General features: G+C 38.4%; 1 protein-coding gene across 2 annotated transcripts in view; it reads right to left on the reverse strand.

Annotated features, from left to right (window-relative positions):
- The window catches only part of tws (protein phosphatase 2 regulatory subunit tws), a 533,883-nt gene that overhangs the window by 277,951 nt on the left and 241,815 nt on the right, over window positions 1-14,117 (reverse strand). The window contains exon 3 of one of the 2 annotated variants that reach the window (XM_090373489.1): window positions 8,778-8,875. The exons of the other annotated variant lie outside the window; for it this stretch is intronic. Within the exon in view, the coding sequence (XP_090229615.1) occupies window positions 8,778-8,875 (98 nt within the window). The remainder of the gene's footprint in view (window positions 1-8,777; window positions 8,876-14,117) is intronic. 2 annotated transcript variants of the gene reach the window in all.

Below are 14,117 nucleotides of genomic sequence, written 5' to 3' on the forward strand. Positions count from 1 at the left end.
TCAACCACCCCTTTATCCATAGCAGCAATTTGCCTCCAATGTCACACTGCTCCAATTTGTGTAGCAGTCTTCCATGTGTATCAAAAGCCTTTCTAAGATCCAAGTATATAATATCAAAGTTATTCCCTGCATCCAGTTCTTTTGTGACTGCATCATAGTATCCAATCAAGTTGGTCAGGCAAGACTTCCCCTTAACAAAACCATGCTGTGTCTGAGCTATAACTGAAGTCTTGTCTAAATGATCCTGCAGTGCTCCTTTAACCAGTGCCTCCATTAATTTTCCAGGAACAGAAGTTAAGCTCACAGGTCTATAATTACTTGTGTCAGCCTTTGATCCTCCTTTGTGAATTGGGGTCACATTTGCACATTTCCAGTCTATGGGTACCTCCCCTGAGTCCAAGGAAGCTCTCATAATTATGGCTAAGGGTTTGCTTACTTCCTTTGCTGCCTCCTTTAATATAACTGGATAGATCCCATCCACCCCGGGTGCCTTTCTTGTGTTTATCTTCAACAGTTTCTCCTCCACTTTACTCTCAGTTATCACAAGATTCTGTAGCTTACTGCTAGAGTTGAATACACCTCTGGCATTCCCCTCGCTGAATAACTCCTCATGTGTGAATGTCGATGCAAAATATTCATTTAGTTTGTTAGCTACCTGAGCAGGATCATCAACAGTTGACCCATCAATATCAAGTGGACCAATTTGATTCATCCCCTTCCTTCTCGAGTTTACATAAGTAAAGAACTCTTTGCTGTTTTTCTTTGCATCCCTTGCCAAGGATTTCTCGTAATCTGCCTTCCCCTGCCTAACCTCCTTTGTAACTTGGTTGCATATCAACTTGTATCTATCATAGGCTTCTGTGTCATGTGTTAATTTGTAAGTATCCCATGCATTTTTCTTCTCTGCCATATGCCTCATTAGTTCATCTGACATCCATTTTGGCCTAAACCTTGAACAATATTTCTTAGTTGGTATGTAAAGCCTAGTAGCTTCCAAGATAAGTTCTTTGAATGCTTCTCATTTTGAATTTGCTGTTGGTAACATCATCAGTTGGTCACACTGTATAGAATTTAAATACTGTCTCAGTCCATCGTAGTCGCCTTTACGGAAGCAATAACCCTTCCCTTTACCCCTAATGGTAGTTACCTCTTTGAGTAAATCCCACTTCAGCACACTGTGATCACTGCCACCTAGTGGTTCATTTATCTGCAGATTCTTAATGCATGAAGAATCACTGCTGATAATCAAATCAAGAATATTACTCCCTCTAGTTGCCTCCCGAACATGCTGATGTAGAAAACAATAAATCCACAAAAGCCCTGCTAGTGTGTGAGTAACCAGCCCCCAAATTCCAGTCAATATCTGGGAAATTAAAATCTCCCATTATAAGACTCTCTGATTTACTGGCCCACTCTATTTCCCTGTACAGGTCCTTATTATACTCATCAGAGTCATTAGGCCTATAGCACACTCCTACTCCCAATTTTGATCTGCCAATGTTTATGTTACACCAAACTGACTCAACATTGCACTGTCCAGCGATGTCGACTGGCTTCACTTCCTTGGTTTTTATGTGTTTCTTAACTAATAGCATAACCCCTCCCCCCTTCCTATCCTGTCTATCCTTTCTGTAGACGTTGTACTCCCCAAATTGCAGTTCTGCATCCCTTATATCTGTGTGACACCACGTCTCTGATATCCCAACAATATCTGCCTTCGATGTTTTGAGCAATACCTCAAATTCATCAAATTTATTTACTAAACTCCTAGCATTGGTGTACACGCAAGTATACCTGCACCTGTTTCTATGCTTAGCTACCCTAACACAACCCATGTGTTTACTTGTACCGCAATGGCTCCCAGCAGTCTCTGAAATACCATGCATCTTGTTTTTCAGGCTTCTGCTCATTCTAATAGAAGCAGTGCAAGAATCTCTTTCACCTCTGCCAGTGGCTACTGTCAATCTATTGGTCTTAGCCCTGGAATAGGGAATTCCTTCTTCCAGGTTACCGACCCCGCCACGTGGAGGCAGGAGCAGTGCCAACCAGTGACCAAGCGATCAGCAGAAGAGTAGAGCAGTATGTTGCTAGCGATAGCAGTAACGTTGGAAGCAGGGTTAGCAGTAATGTTGCCAGAGGTGAAGCTGTTGTTGTTGTTTTGGTTTTTAGGAGCATTAGCAACTAAGGCCATATTGCTCCGGGATATGCGGTGGTCATTCCCTGACCTTTCCGCATGCTCCGTATTTGGTGGTGATGGGCTCGAACCCCGGTCTAATCAAGAAGCATGCTATGCACTGCTGCTCCTTCCCACCTGGCTACGGAGGCACCTCCAGAGGTGAAGCAGTGATGTTGCTAGCAGTGGAGGGATTATATTAAAGCACTAGTCCTCGCCCTAGGAAAATCGCTAGAAAATCACACTAGAAAGATCGCTTGGCACTCGGGGCCATGCTGATTGGATTTTTCCTCTTGCTCGGAACAATCGCTTGAGAGGGCATAAATTCAAATTGAGGAAAGACGTGAAGAGGTTTGCCTTTAGCCTGTGTGTAGTTGATTGCTGGAACAAACTTCCATCTGTCGTAGTTGATAGCTTAAATAGATTCAAGGCAGAACTGGACAAACATTTGGAGCGAGTGGATGGGTGAAATGAGAAGGGTTTTTTTTTTGACTGATGCTATATAAGCTTGCTTTCTTGCATCATGTGCCTTTACTAATGTTAATGCTAAAAAAAAAAAAAAAAACCTGTGTGAAATATCACAAGTGGAATTCTGCAGATATACTGCTTTTTGTGTGATATTATGTCAAAGCAAAATGATCTGAATATTTTTTTGCAAGGTGAAACCAAATCTACATATGATATGTGGCTTAAAATACAGGCATTTTGGAAAAAGCTGACCATTTTCAAAACCTTGCTTACCCAATCGGATCTTATAGCTGAACACTTTCCTGAACTGGCAAAAGTAATTAATGAAAAGGATAAAGACAAATCATTAAGTAAATGCAACATGAAAGAACACATGGCTGTTCTAAATTCCCTGATTAAAGAATACAATGAAAGGTTTGCTGATTTTGAGAAATATGATCTCATACTGAAACTAGCTTTTCAACCACACTGATGACTTACAGATGGAATTACTTTAGCTCTCAAAAGATAATATTCTAATGCAAAGAAGGATCTTTTTCAAATATGGAAAAATGCTGTTGAATATCTATGTCTGTGTCAAAACAAGATTACATGCAATCTTGTTTTGGCACAACCCACTGTAGTGAACCAACGTTTTCATATATGACACAAATTAAAACAAGCTTGAGATGTCAGATGACGGATATTCACTTGGAGGACCAATTAAAACTATGTTCAACGATGTTGAAACCAAATATCTGACTATTATCTTGAATTAAGCAGTCGCAAAAGTCATTAAATGGGTTGTTGTCTAAGTTCGTCCAATTTTAGTTTTGTTATCATTTTTGCTAATGTACAAGTTAGTGCAATCGCATCATATTAGTACGTAGCTAAACTCTGAATTAGCAAAAATATGCAAAGGCGGCATCGTTTAAGTTATATCTCATATTGTGAATACCACAACGAGTTGCCATGATATTGTACTACTTTGAATAAGTAACGCTTCACCAAAGGAGAAGACTGTTGTTACTTATTCTCGGATACCACCACCCAGACAGCACTGTTTCAGGGCTATTTGGCCCTTCTTCGGTGGATTAGGTACGCTAGTGATGCAATGCTGACAAAACAGTTATGAAGTATAACTCCACAATATGAGAGATGCCTGATATAAATTAAGACTGAATATGTTAAGGGCTTTAGTCTCAGGCTGCGAGAAATTTAGACAACGTACAAGTTAGTGCAATCACATCATATTAGTATGCAGCTAAACTCTGAATTAGCAAAAATATGCAAAGGCGGCATCGTTTAAGTTATATCTCATATTGTGAATACCTTCACAACGAGTTGCCATGATATTGCTCTACTTTGAATAATAACGCTTCACCAAAGGAGAAGCGTTACTCCTTACCTTTACATTTTTGCTAAACAAATAAATGTCCTTATTAATTTTTTTGTTTAAATTCCTTATATAATAACAGGTTGTAATTAAAACTGTAAATATAATTTTTTTTGTATATATTTAATTCTCAGCATGCGGCCTAATAGTATCTTGGTTAAATAAAATATGGCCTTGCAATGTAAAAAGGTTCCCCACCTCTGGGTTGACTAGTGAGATAGTGGAATGTTAATAACAGAGAACAATTTTCAGCCCAAGTGGAATGTCTCAGATGCTTATTGTTATTGCTCGAGGTAGTATTGCATCAAGCATAACAATAATCTACTTCAGAGAGGGTGGCTTTGAAGAGAATATCATCAAAAAAACATTGTCTATGGATATGGCTTTGTTAAAGTGAATGATGAAGTTGCTACCACAGAAACATGAGAAAAGCTAATGAGTACCAAGCAAAATAACAGACTTCCAGCAATGAAAGTGAAAAATCACTCACTCTGCCTTCTAACGAAGATGCCCAAAATGTGTTGACCAAAACAGAAAATGTGTTTGTCTGATTAACATTGATAAAGAAACAACTATTGCATTTTATATCTGTGCTGTAGTTAAGAATGCATATAATATTGTGAAAACAAAATTAGGTTCTTTCTTTACAACAGATTAATTTAATTATGCTGTATACACTATACACACAGAAAAATAAAATATATATTTTTATTTCAATTATGCTGTTTCTTTTCTCTTAGACTATTTTTTATAAGTAAAAAAAAATGTGGCTTATTATTATCATTGGATAAGGCATTTGTTACTGTTATTTCTTATATTTTATAGTTTCTTATTGTTAGATACACGTTCGAAAAAAAAAACAAACAGATATTAAACTATTGAAACTTTTGATGGACCTTACTATATACTACAAACCATGAGAATTTAGTCTTTTCAACTTTGTATTAACAAGATTCTACTATATCTTTCTGATCTTCTCAAAATAACTGAAAAACATAGGAAACAATAACCACGTGAGGTTAATTTTAATCAAGCATTAAACAAATAGATATTAACACAAAAGTTCTCAAGGCAACTCAACCTGGTAATGGGCATAATCAAGAATCATAATTGAAAGAATCAATTATAGCATTTTCATATAGGCAATTTAGGTGATTGTGAAATCAACAAGAAAATGGGGGGGGGGGGAATCCAACATTATCTTTCTATACATTAAGATAATTTTCCTCCTAGTGATATTTATTCAGCTAACAGGAGAAGAGGGGTGAGGGGAACGTGGCCATACTTAACAAGTACTAGAATACGTAACAGAAGCTTGTTTTTCTGTGGTAAAACAAGCTTCTGTTTTAGCGTGATCATGCTAGATAAACCTCTTGCACATGCTTTGTTTATCTAGCATGAAGCATGACCACACGGTACCATTCTTGATATCCATATGTAATTATGTATATACAGTCGATTCCGGTTATTTGGGACACATCGGGACTAGTGCATTTTGGCCCGATTAAGCGGCTGCCCCAATTATCAGAAGTTTCACGTAAATAGTTAAAAATACAATGTATCCCCCCCCCCCCTTTTTTTACAATTGGTTCACTGTACAATCAAATCAGGTTACGACGAACTCACCATAGTAAAGAACCGTTCACTATACGATGTGTAGTAAGCGCCGGTCATTGTGATCATGTTCGTGAATTGAATTTTAATTCAATTAAACAGCGATTCTAATTAGCGAAAATAGGATATTAAGCACAAATTTACTCTTTATTACCTTACCAATTAAAAAAATTAAATGATACGTGAAATTCGGAATAATTAATACGCACTGTAATATGTATATACTAACTAAACTAGTTGACATTTCTGTTCACTGATATTTGTGGGTGGGGGTTAAATTTTAAAACAGTAAAAAGATAAGCAATCAATAACAAAAAACATGGCACACACAAATTGCAAGTAACACAATATGCGCCGCAAGTGAGAACGGAGTAACGAGTTACAAAGCTTTAAAAATAGAAATGAAGAGAAGATTCTGAAAATTATTTTTTTTATATGATTGAAGATTCCATGGAAGTGTAAACACATTTCACCATAATAACCCACAGAAATCCAGCTGTCGGTATTATCGCAAATTCAATAAGATCGAGTTTACTATCCGTTTATGATAGATTGCACTACCAGAAAAGCCCAATAAACAGGTGACTGCTAATTGTTTTTATTGTTTTATGGTTGTGACCTCCAGAAATCCGACCGAACTACGTGGTAAGGTCGGAGACAATCGCAGGGTAATCTCCAGTACTGAGGTCTCCTGCCCCGATTAAACGGCATTTTGTCCCAATTAAGCGAAGTAAACCCCGGCTATTTTCTCGATCGGTTTCTGTTTTTTAAGATTTGCCCCAAATAAACGGCTGCCCCGATTAACCGGTGGCCCAAATAACCGGAATGCACTGTATATGTATTTATGTATTCATAGCTAAGGAAGAGACACACGCATACACACACGGTGTCGAAAGCTTCTGTATGTTACATTATCAAAAGAAGTGAGTGCAGCGAGCAGAGAGTGAAGCCCCCTAGTTATCAAGTTTAAAAAATAAAGTGCTGTTAATGCTCAACAATAGTTCATACTGTCCAACACTACATATACATATACAGGGTGTCTCAAAAATATTGGTACAAATGTTTAGGGAGGTAGGTAATATCTAAAGGAATGTGAATCGCATAAGAACCCATAACCGGAAACGTCACAGGAAAGTAGTAGTAGAGGCACAAGAAGCAGAAATGACACAAGGCAGTGATTAGTGGCAAACATTTATTTGACATAATATTAACAATGGTGTACAAAATGGATGCATTTCATGATGTTACAACAGATGCTTGAAGGTTCCACCATGAGACACGATGACACTGATGCAGCATGGATTGGCGGACACGGTTGAACACACCTGTAGTTTCTTTGACAGTAGCAGCAGCGCAGACGAGTCTCGCCACGAGATCCATTTCCGTCTCCACAGGCGATTCATACACGATAGATTTGAGGGCCCCACAGAAAGAAATCAAGGCTCGATAAATCAGGGGAGCATGGGGCCAGGCAACGGGTCCCCCACGGCCCCATCGACGCCCAAAACGCCTGTTCAAATGGTCACGAACACACCTTCCATAATGGGCAGGCGCCCCTTCATGTTAAAACGAAATGTTGCATCTCACATTTGCTGGAACATCGTCAAGTAACCCTGGCAGAACTTGTTCAAGAAAGATAAGATATTTAGCGGAGTTCATGTGGGATGGTAACAGGTATGGGCTGACTAAGCAGTCACTGACCATACCTGCCCACACATTTATTGCGAAGCGATGTTGTGCCACATGGGGGCGCACACCGTGTGGGTTGTCGTGAGCCCACACATGAGGATTGTGCTGATTGAATAAGCCTTCCCGAGTGAAATAAGCCTAATCCGTGAACAAAACATAGGCTGGAAAATTCAAGTCTTGAACACTTTCTTGGAGAAACCACTGCGCAAAAGCCACACGTGCAGGATGATCTCGGAGGAGCAGTAACTGAACCCTTTGGAGATGAAAGGGGTGTAAGGAATCATTGTGACAGACACGCTGTACACTGCAATGAGACACTCCTAAGGCAGAGGCAACGGCACGTGCGCTGCTAGTAGGATTATTCTGAACGGCATTCAACACATTTTCTTCCATGGCGGGAGTTCGTGTCGAACGTGGTCCCCCCCTCCCCCGCACTACTCCTGTCACTTCTAAATGAACCATAATCACACAAATTTTGATGCACACGAGCAAACAAACGGTGGTCCTGTACATATCTGTCTGGGAAGCGTTCTCCATAAATTCATTGAGCGGCTCGTCCATTGCCCTCTGCTAATCCATACACTAGGTGCATGTCTGCCAGCTCACAGTTCGTATATTGATGCATGGTCTTCGTGTGGTGACTACCGCGCCATCTACCGACTTACGGTGACGTTTCCAGTTATGGGTTCCTATGCGATTCACATTCCATTAAATGTTATTTTTTTTGAGACACCCTGTATATATATATATTGTTGAGTGATAAAAAGAGCACTGCTGTTGAGTATTGTTTTCACCCAACAATAGTTCATGCTCTCCAACACTATATATATATATATATATAGAGAGAGAGAGAGAGAGAGAGAGAGAGAGAGAGAGAGAGCCAGATCAAGATCCAGGCAATTGTTGCATTCAGTCACTATTGTTGTCAATTTCATAATCAGCTAATCCGCATATAATCAATTATGAAAATGCCATAATCATTCACTACTGATTTCACAATCGACTAGTATTCATTCAATTATGCCCACCGCTGATTCATGGCCCACCCATCCACCACCAAATTATTATAGATGGAAAAGTTCTGAAAAGGTACTGAAGGGTAAGAACAGTTGTTGTTTGTTGTTATTTGGTTTTTAGGAGCATTAGCAACTAAGGCATTATTGCTCCGGGGGGATATGTGGTGGTCATTCGCTGACCTTTCCATATCCTCCGTATTTGGTGGTCACGGGCTCGAACCCCGGTGCAATCAAGAAGCGTGTGCTACGCACTGCTGCTCCTGCCCACCTGGCTACAGAGGCACCTAGAGCAGTTGTGTGCTCAAGATTGAAAGCTATACTGCTCTCAAGGCTTAGAGAGTTATTTTCATCGTGAGTGTATATACTCCCAGATTACTATAGAGGAAAAAGTTAACTTAAAGGCATAAGCAATTAGAAAATGATTAATCATAAAAATACTTACTAGTGGATCACGCTGGAAAATAACAACTCGCCCACCTTTGTCTCCAGTTGCTAAAAGGTCACCATCATGATTAAATTCTACACATGATATTATATCAGCTGTAAACAAGAAAAGAATTTAAAAATATTCAATTTTCGAAAATTGCAATTATAAGTTACTTCTTTCTTCAAAATAATATATGACACTAGAGTACTATAAATTCAAAAACCTTTGGTGGGTGTAGGATTATATCATAACATATGATAATCATTATGATACAGCTATCACAGATTTTTTTATACAGGAAAGGGTATGGTGCTATTTACTTATAAATTATAAGGGCTTTACTAATTTAAGTAGGCAGTCACTAAGCAACTAATCCAGAGTGAAACCTGCGTTAAGTGGCCTTAAATTAAGCACCACCTTATGTTAACCCTACCACAACCACCACCACACACTTCAAAGAATGTCAACATAATGTCTGTTATCTACTATTTTCTGCCTAGAAATTTAGTGCTTAATTATATATTCCATATACACCGCTGAAACCGAATAAAACATAATTTGTTAGACTACGATTCTGCTTATAATGTGATGCAAGCATGGCTCCCATTTTTCATCAGTTGAAATGTGATTTTAGTCAACGAAGATCAAAAATTTAGATTCTCTTGTGAACACAGTGATATTTTCATTTAACGCAATATGCGTTATCCTTTGATTTCCGTATGAACAATAATAAATGACTTGTAACTTTACGGCAAAATGTTTGAACATATAATTTTTTAAAAAATTCACTGGAAACATGTAAAATCACAGAGGTCATGCTTTATTGAAATTGTTAAAAACAAACAAAGGGATGCAATGAAACAATCAACCCTTAATACAGTAGTTTTTTAAAAAATTAAAGACTTGAAAGTAACGACCAAAATGTACAAAAGTTTTATTCGCTAATATCTAGTTAGTAGTGGAAAAAACAGTTGGTTTTTTAAATACTTTATTGTACAGTGCACCAACAAAAGACTGAAACAACACAATTGCATATTATTTCCATTATTATTTTTTTGCATGATTTTCTTAGACATAGTATTGCAAATTAATCCCGGGGCTCACATCTGGTGATTGTTGTTGCTAAGGGAGTTTAATGGCGCATAAGCTACAATGGCTATAATGTGCCTATTCATTTTTTATATAGGGAAAGCAAAAATTTTTATAAAATCAGAAAAGATTAAAAAGTCCAATCTCCTTCAGAAAGTTGAAAAATTCGAAAACATTTGCCTTGTCACCAATGAGATTCTCTAAAGTTATTGGTTTATTAAGATTTACCAGTGATAGCAGGGTTGATGCTCTATCTTGTCTATAGTATATAACAATGTATTTATATAACAATGTGGACACTGTGGTGGATCCTCTCCTCTAAGTAAATAAAGTTGGATTAGATGGGTATGACCTATTCTTGTCCTTGATAGGACTTCTTCTCGTCTTGATGTATGGATACTGGAGCGCCAATTTTTCGGATCGTGTTTAAATTGAAAAATTTATTATTTGTTTGAGAGTGCCAGATTGTTGTCCATTCTGACAAGCATGCAGCTTGAATAGCTAATGCAAAGTCTGAGGGCAGAACAGGGATATTAGTTAAGTCTAAGCTAGTTGGATTTTTTGAGGCTTTATCAGCCAATTCATTGCCCAAAATACCAGAATGTGCTGGAATCCAACAGAAGATGACCTGTTGATGGCGTTCTTCAATTTTTAGTAATATGCTTCGTATTTCGTCTATAAGAGGGTGAACTTTATCTGAGAAATTACATAAAGCCATGATTGAGCTAAGCGAATTGGTGTAAATAACTGCTTTTAAAGATCAATCAGCACAGATTTTGTAAGGCCAGTTTAATTGCGTATATTTCAGCTAAAAAGATACTGAATTCAGATGAAAGGGATTGAAATAACGGTATTTGGAAACACTGCAGCTGCTCCAACGATTGAATTAGATTTAGAGCCATCTGTATAAATTGGGGAAAAATCACTATATCTTTGAGTGTGAACTGCATGAAGTTGCATGATATTAGATGCTTGTAAAACGTCCTTTACCCATTGGCAGAGATAAGTGTCACAAGTCACCAGAGGAAGAGAAGCCCATAGTGGTTGACAGCAGGTTGCTACCTGTTGTACGGAATGAACGGAAAGATTCCCAATTTCCATCAGTTCAAGGAGGCGAAGACCAGCTGGCTTTACTATGCTAGGTTTATTTCTGAAGAGGTTTTCTAGTGGTGGATTGAACAAGTATGACTAAATCGGATGCGAGGCACAACTTTGTATCTTAACAGCATACTTTAGTAACAGTGTTTTTCTGCGTAACAATAAAGGGGGCTCATGAGCATCAAAATAGAGACTATGTGCGGGCGACGTTCTAAAAGCACCAAGTGCAATCCTCAAAGCACTGTGTTGAATGGGATCAAGCCAGCGTAATGTGCTCATCTTGGCAGAATCATAGATGGGAGCTCCATAATCAAGGCGGGATCTGATTAATGACCTGTATAGCCGAAGCAGAGAAGTACGATCTGCACCCCATATTTGGGCGGATAAAGCTTTGAGTATGTTTAACTTTTTTAGAGAGCAAGTACGTACATTTTTAATATGGTCTATAAAATTTAACTTGTTGTCAAGGATTAATCCTAGAAATCTGATATTATTAGTGACTGGGATGGAGACATTAGAAATTTGAAGTTTGGGATCCGGATGAAGTTTGCGCTGCCTACAAAAATGGATAGCAACTGTTTTCTGCTGCAAGAGCCGATAGCCATTGAGGCTAGCCCACTGTTGTATTTTATTAAGTGATATCTGAAGCTGCCGTTCAATAGACCTCATATTTTGGGAATGGTAGGAGATGGAAAGGTCATCTGCATAAAGATAAGTCTCGACTGAATTTGGAAGCTGTCTTGTAATAGAATCTATTCTAAGAGCAAACAGAGTGGCACTCAGTACTGATCCTTGTGGAACACCTTCTTCCTGCATGAACGTTGTAGAGAGGGCATGTTGGTACTGAACTTGAAACGATCTAGTACGTAGGAAGTTTTGAATAAATATAGGAAGGTTGCCCCACAGACCAAGGGCGTATATATCACCAAGTATGCCGTGCTGCCAGGTGGTGTCAAAAGCCTTCTCTATGTCTACTGAAACCATTACAAGATGTTCACGTGTAACAAAGGCATTTCGAATGGCGAATTCAGCCTTGACCATAAGATCTAAGCACAACCTATTTTTACGAAAGCCATATTGACTATGGCTCATTAGATGTTCTGACTCAATGATCCAGACGAGTTTTCTGTGGACAATCTTTTCTAGGATTTTGCTGAGGCAGCTTGAGAGAGAGATCAGTCTATAGCTATAGGGGTTAGTTGGATCTTTCCCAGACTTTAGAAATGCCAAAACAGTAGAGTGATGCCAGGAAGCTGGAAAAACATTTTCTGAAAATATATGATTGTAAAAAACCAGCAGCAAGCACAAAGCTTTGTCATCAAGATGTTGAAGCATGACATAATAAATCCCATCTGGCTCTGCAGCTCCATTATGGGCTGTTCTAATAGCATGCAAAAGTTCAGAGTATTGCAGAGGTTTGTTATATGAAAGAAAGCGGGCAGTGTGAAAGTTTATAGCATGCTTTTCTTTGGTGTTTTTAATTCGTTTGAATGATGTAGAAAAGGCTGATGCTGCTGAAATTTCAGCAAACGTACTGCCCAAGGCATTAGCAATATCTAAGGGACTGGATAGGTATTGCCCTTTCCAGGAGAGAATTGGAGAAGGTATAGTAGGAAACTTACCAGATAACTGTCTAATTTTTTTCCATATAGTTTTCGGATCAGTGTTTCTGTTAAAGGTCGATGCAAAACGGGTCCAGGATTCTTTCTTGGCTTGCCTTTGTACAAATCGTGCTTTTGCTCTTAGCTTCTTATAATTAATGAGATTGGTTGTGGTTGGACATCGCCGAAATAAATTCCAGGCTTTAATTTTTGCTTTCTTTGCTTTTGTGCATTCCTCATTCCACCAGTAATTATAATGCTTGCGACCAGGGGGATTTGATAATGGTATTGTGTCCTTGGCAACTTTTAGAAGATGTGACGTGATGAAATCTGTTACATTATCAATATTCTGGAGCTGGATTTTTTTCTCATCAAGAGATATCGATGTTCGAAATTTTGCCCAGTCTGCCTGAACAAATTTCCATTTCCTGCAGGGTTTGTTTGAAGGAGTCTTTGATATTAAAAAATTGCATATGATTGGAAAGTGATCACTGCCCATAGGATCATTTGAAACCTGCCACTCTATGCTTGGGACCAGCACTGAAGAACAAATTGAGAGATCTATTGCTGAGGTGTATGGTAAGATTTTGCGACTCTAGAAAGCTTTCAATTAGTCGACCCCTTCTGTCTAGTTTAGGATCGCCCCATAAGGGGTGGTACCCATTAAAATCCCCTAATATACAGAGGGGTGGAGGTATTTGTATGAAGAGATCTTCAAGGTCTTTTAAGGAGTAAGTATGATTTGGTTGTAGGTAAATTGAGACAACTGTCATTGAAATACAGAGTTATATGAACAGCGACAGCTTCTATTTCAGTTTTAAGTGGAATATGTTTAGTTGGAATATTTGAATTTATTAGGATTGCTACACCACCATGGGCAGCATTTGTTCTATTACGATCTCTTCGATAAAGGCAATAATTCTTTATCGAAGGAGAAATTTGCGAGGTTAGGTAAGTTTCCTGAAGACAAAGAGCAATTGGAGAATACCGGTTAATTAAAGCATGGATATCATCTCAGTTGCAACGAACGCCTCTGCAGTTCCATTGTAAAACACAGCCATTATTTATGTTTAATTGATGGAGCTATATCTGACTGCTTTTTGAAGGTGACTGGCTTATTTCGTTCCAATTTTTATTTGACTTTTTTGAAAACTGGTCGACCAGTATCCATTTCTTCTTCAGCGTAGATTTCTAAAATTGGTTCTTCATGTATAGTTGTGCCATATGTATCCATGATTATGTCCTGGGCATTTTTCTTTGATTTTGGGTTTATAATATCGGATGTATTAGCTCATATCTGAGGAGGAGATGCAGCTGGTATTGTCAGAGGAGTGTTATTTGCCTGGTCTGAGAGTTTGGACTGTCGCTTATGCACACTTGGTTGTTGATCAGAGAGGACAGTTCTAGCCCAATCAGAAATTGACTTGGTAATGGGAACTGTGACATCTGTTTGAGTGGAGACTGTTTGGTATTTTTTTATTACATTAGCATAGGTACTATTTTTGTTTATAGTAGATGAAACTAGTTTTCTTGCTTCTTGGTAGCTGACTTTATTCTCGACCTTGTA

This window comes from Mastigoproctus giganteus, chromosome 5, assembly GCF_048544385.1.
Source record: "Mastigoproctus giganteus isolate SK-2022 chromosome 5, ASM4854438v1, whole genome shotgun sequence".
Lineage (NCBI taxonomy): Eukaryota > Metazoa > Arthropoda > Arachnida > Uropygi > Thelyphonidae > Mastigoproctus > Mastigoproctus giganteus.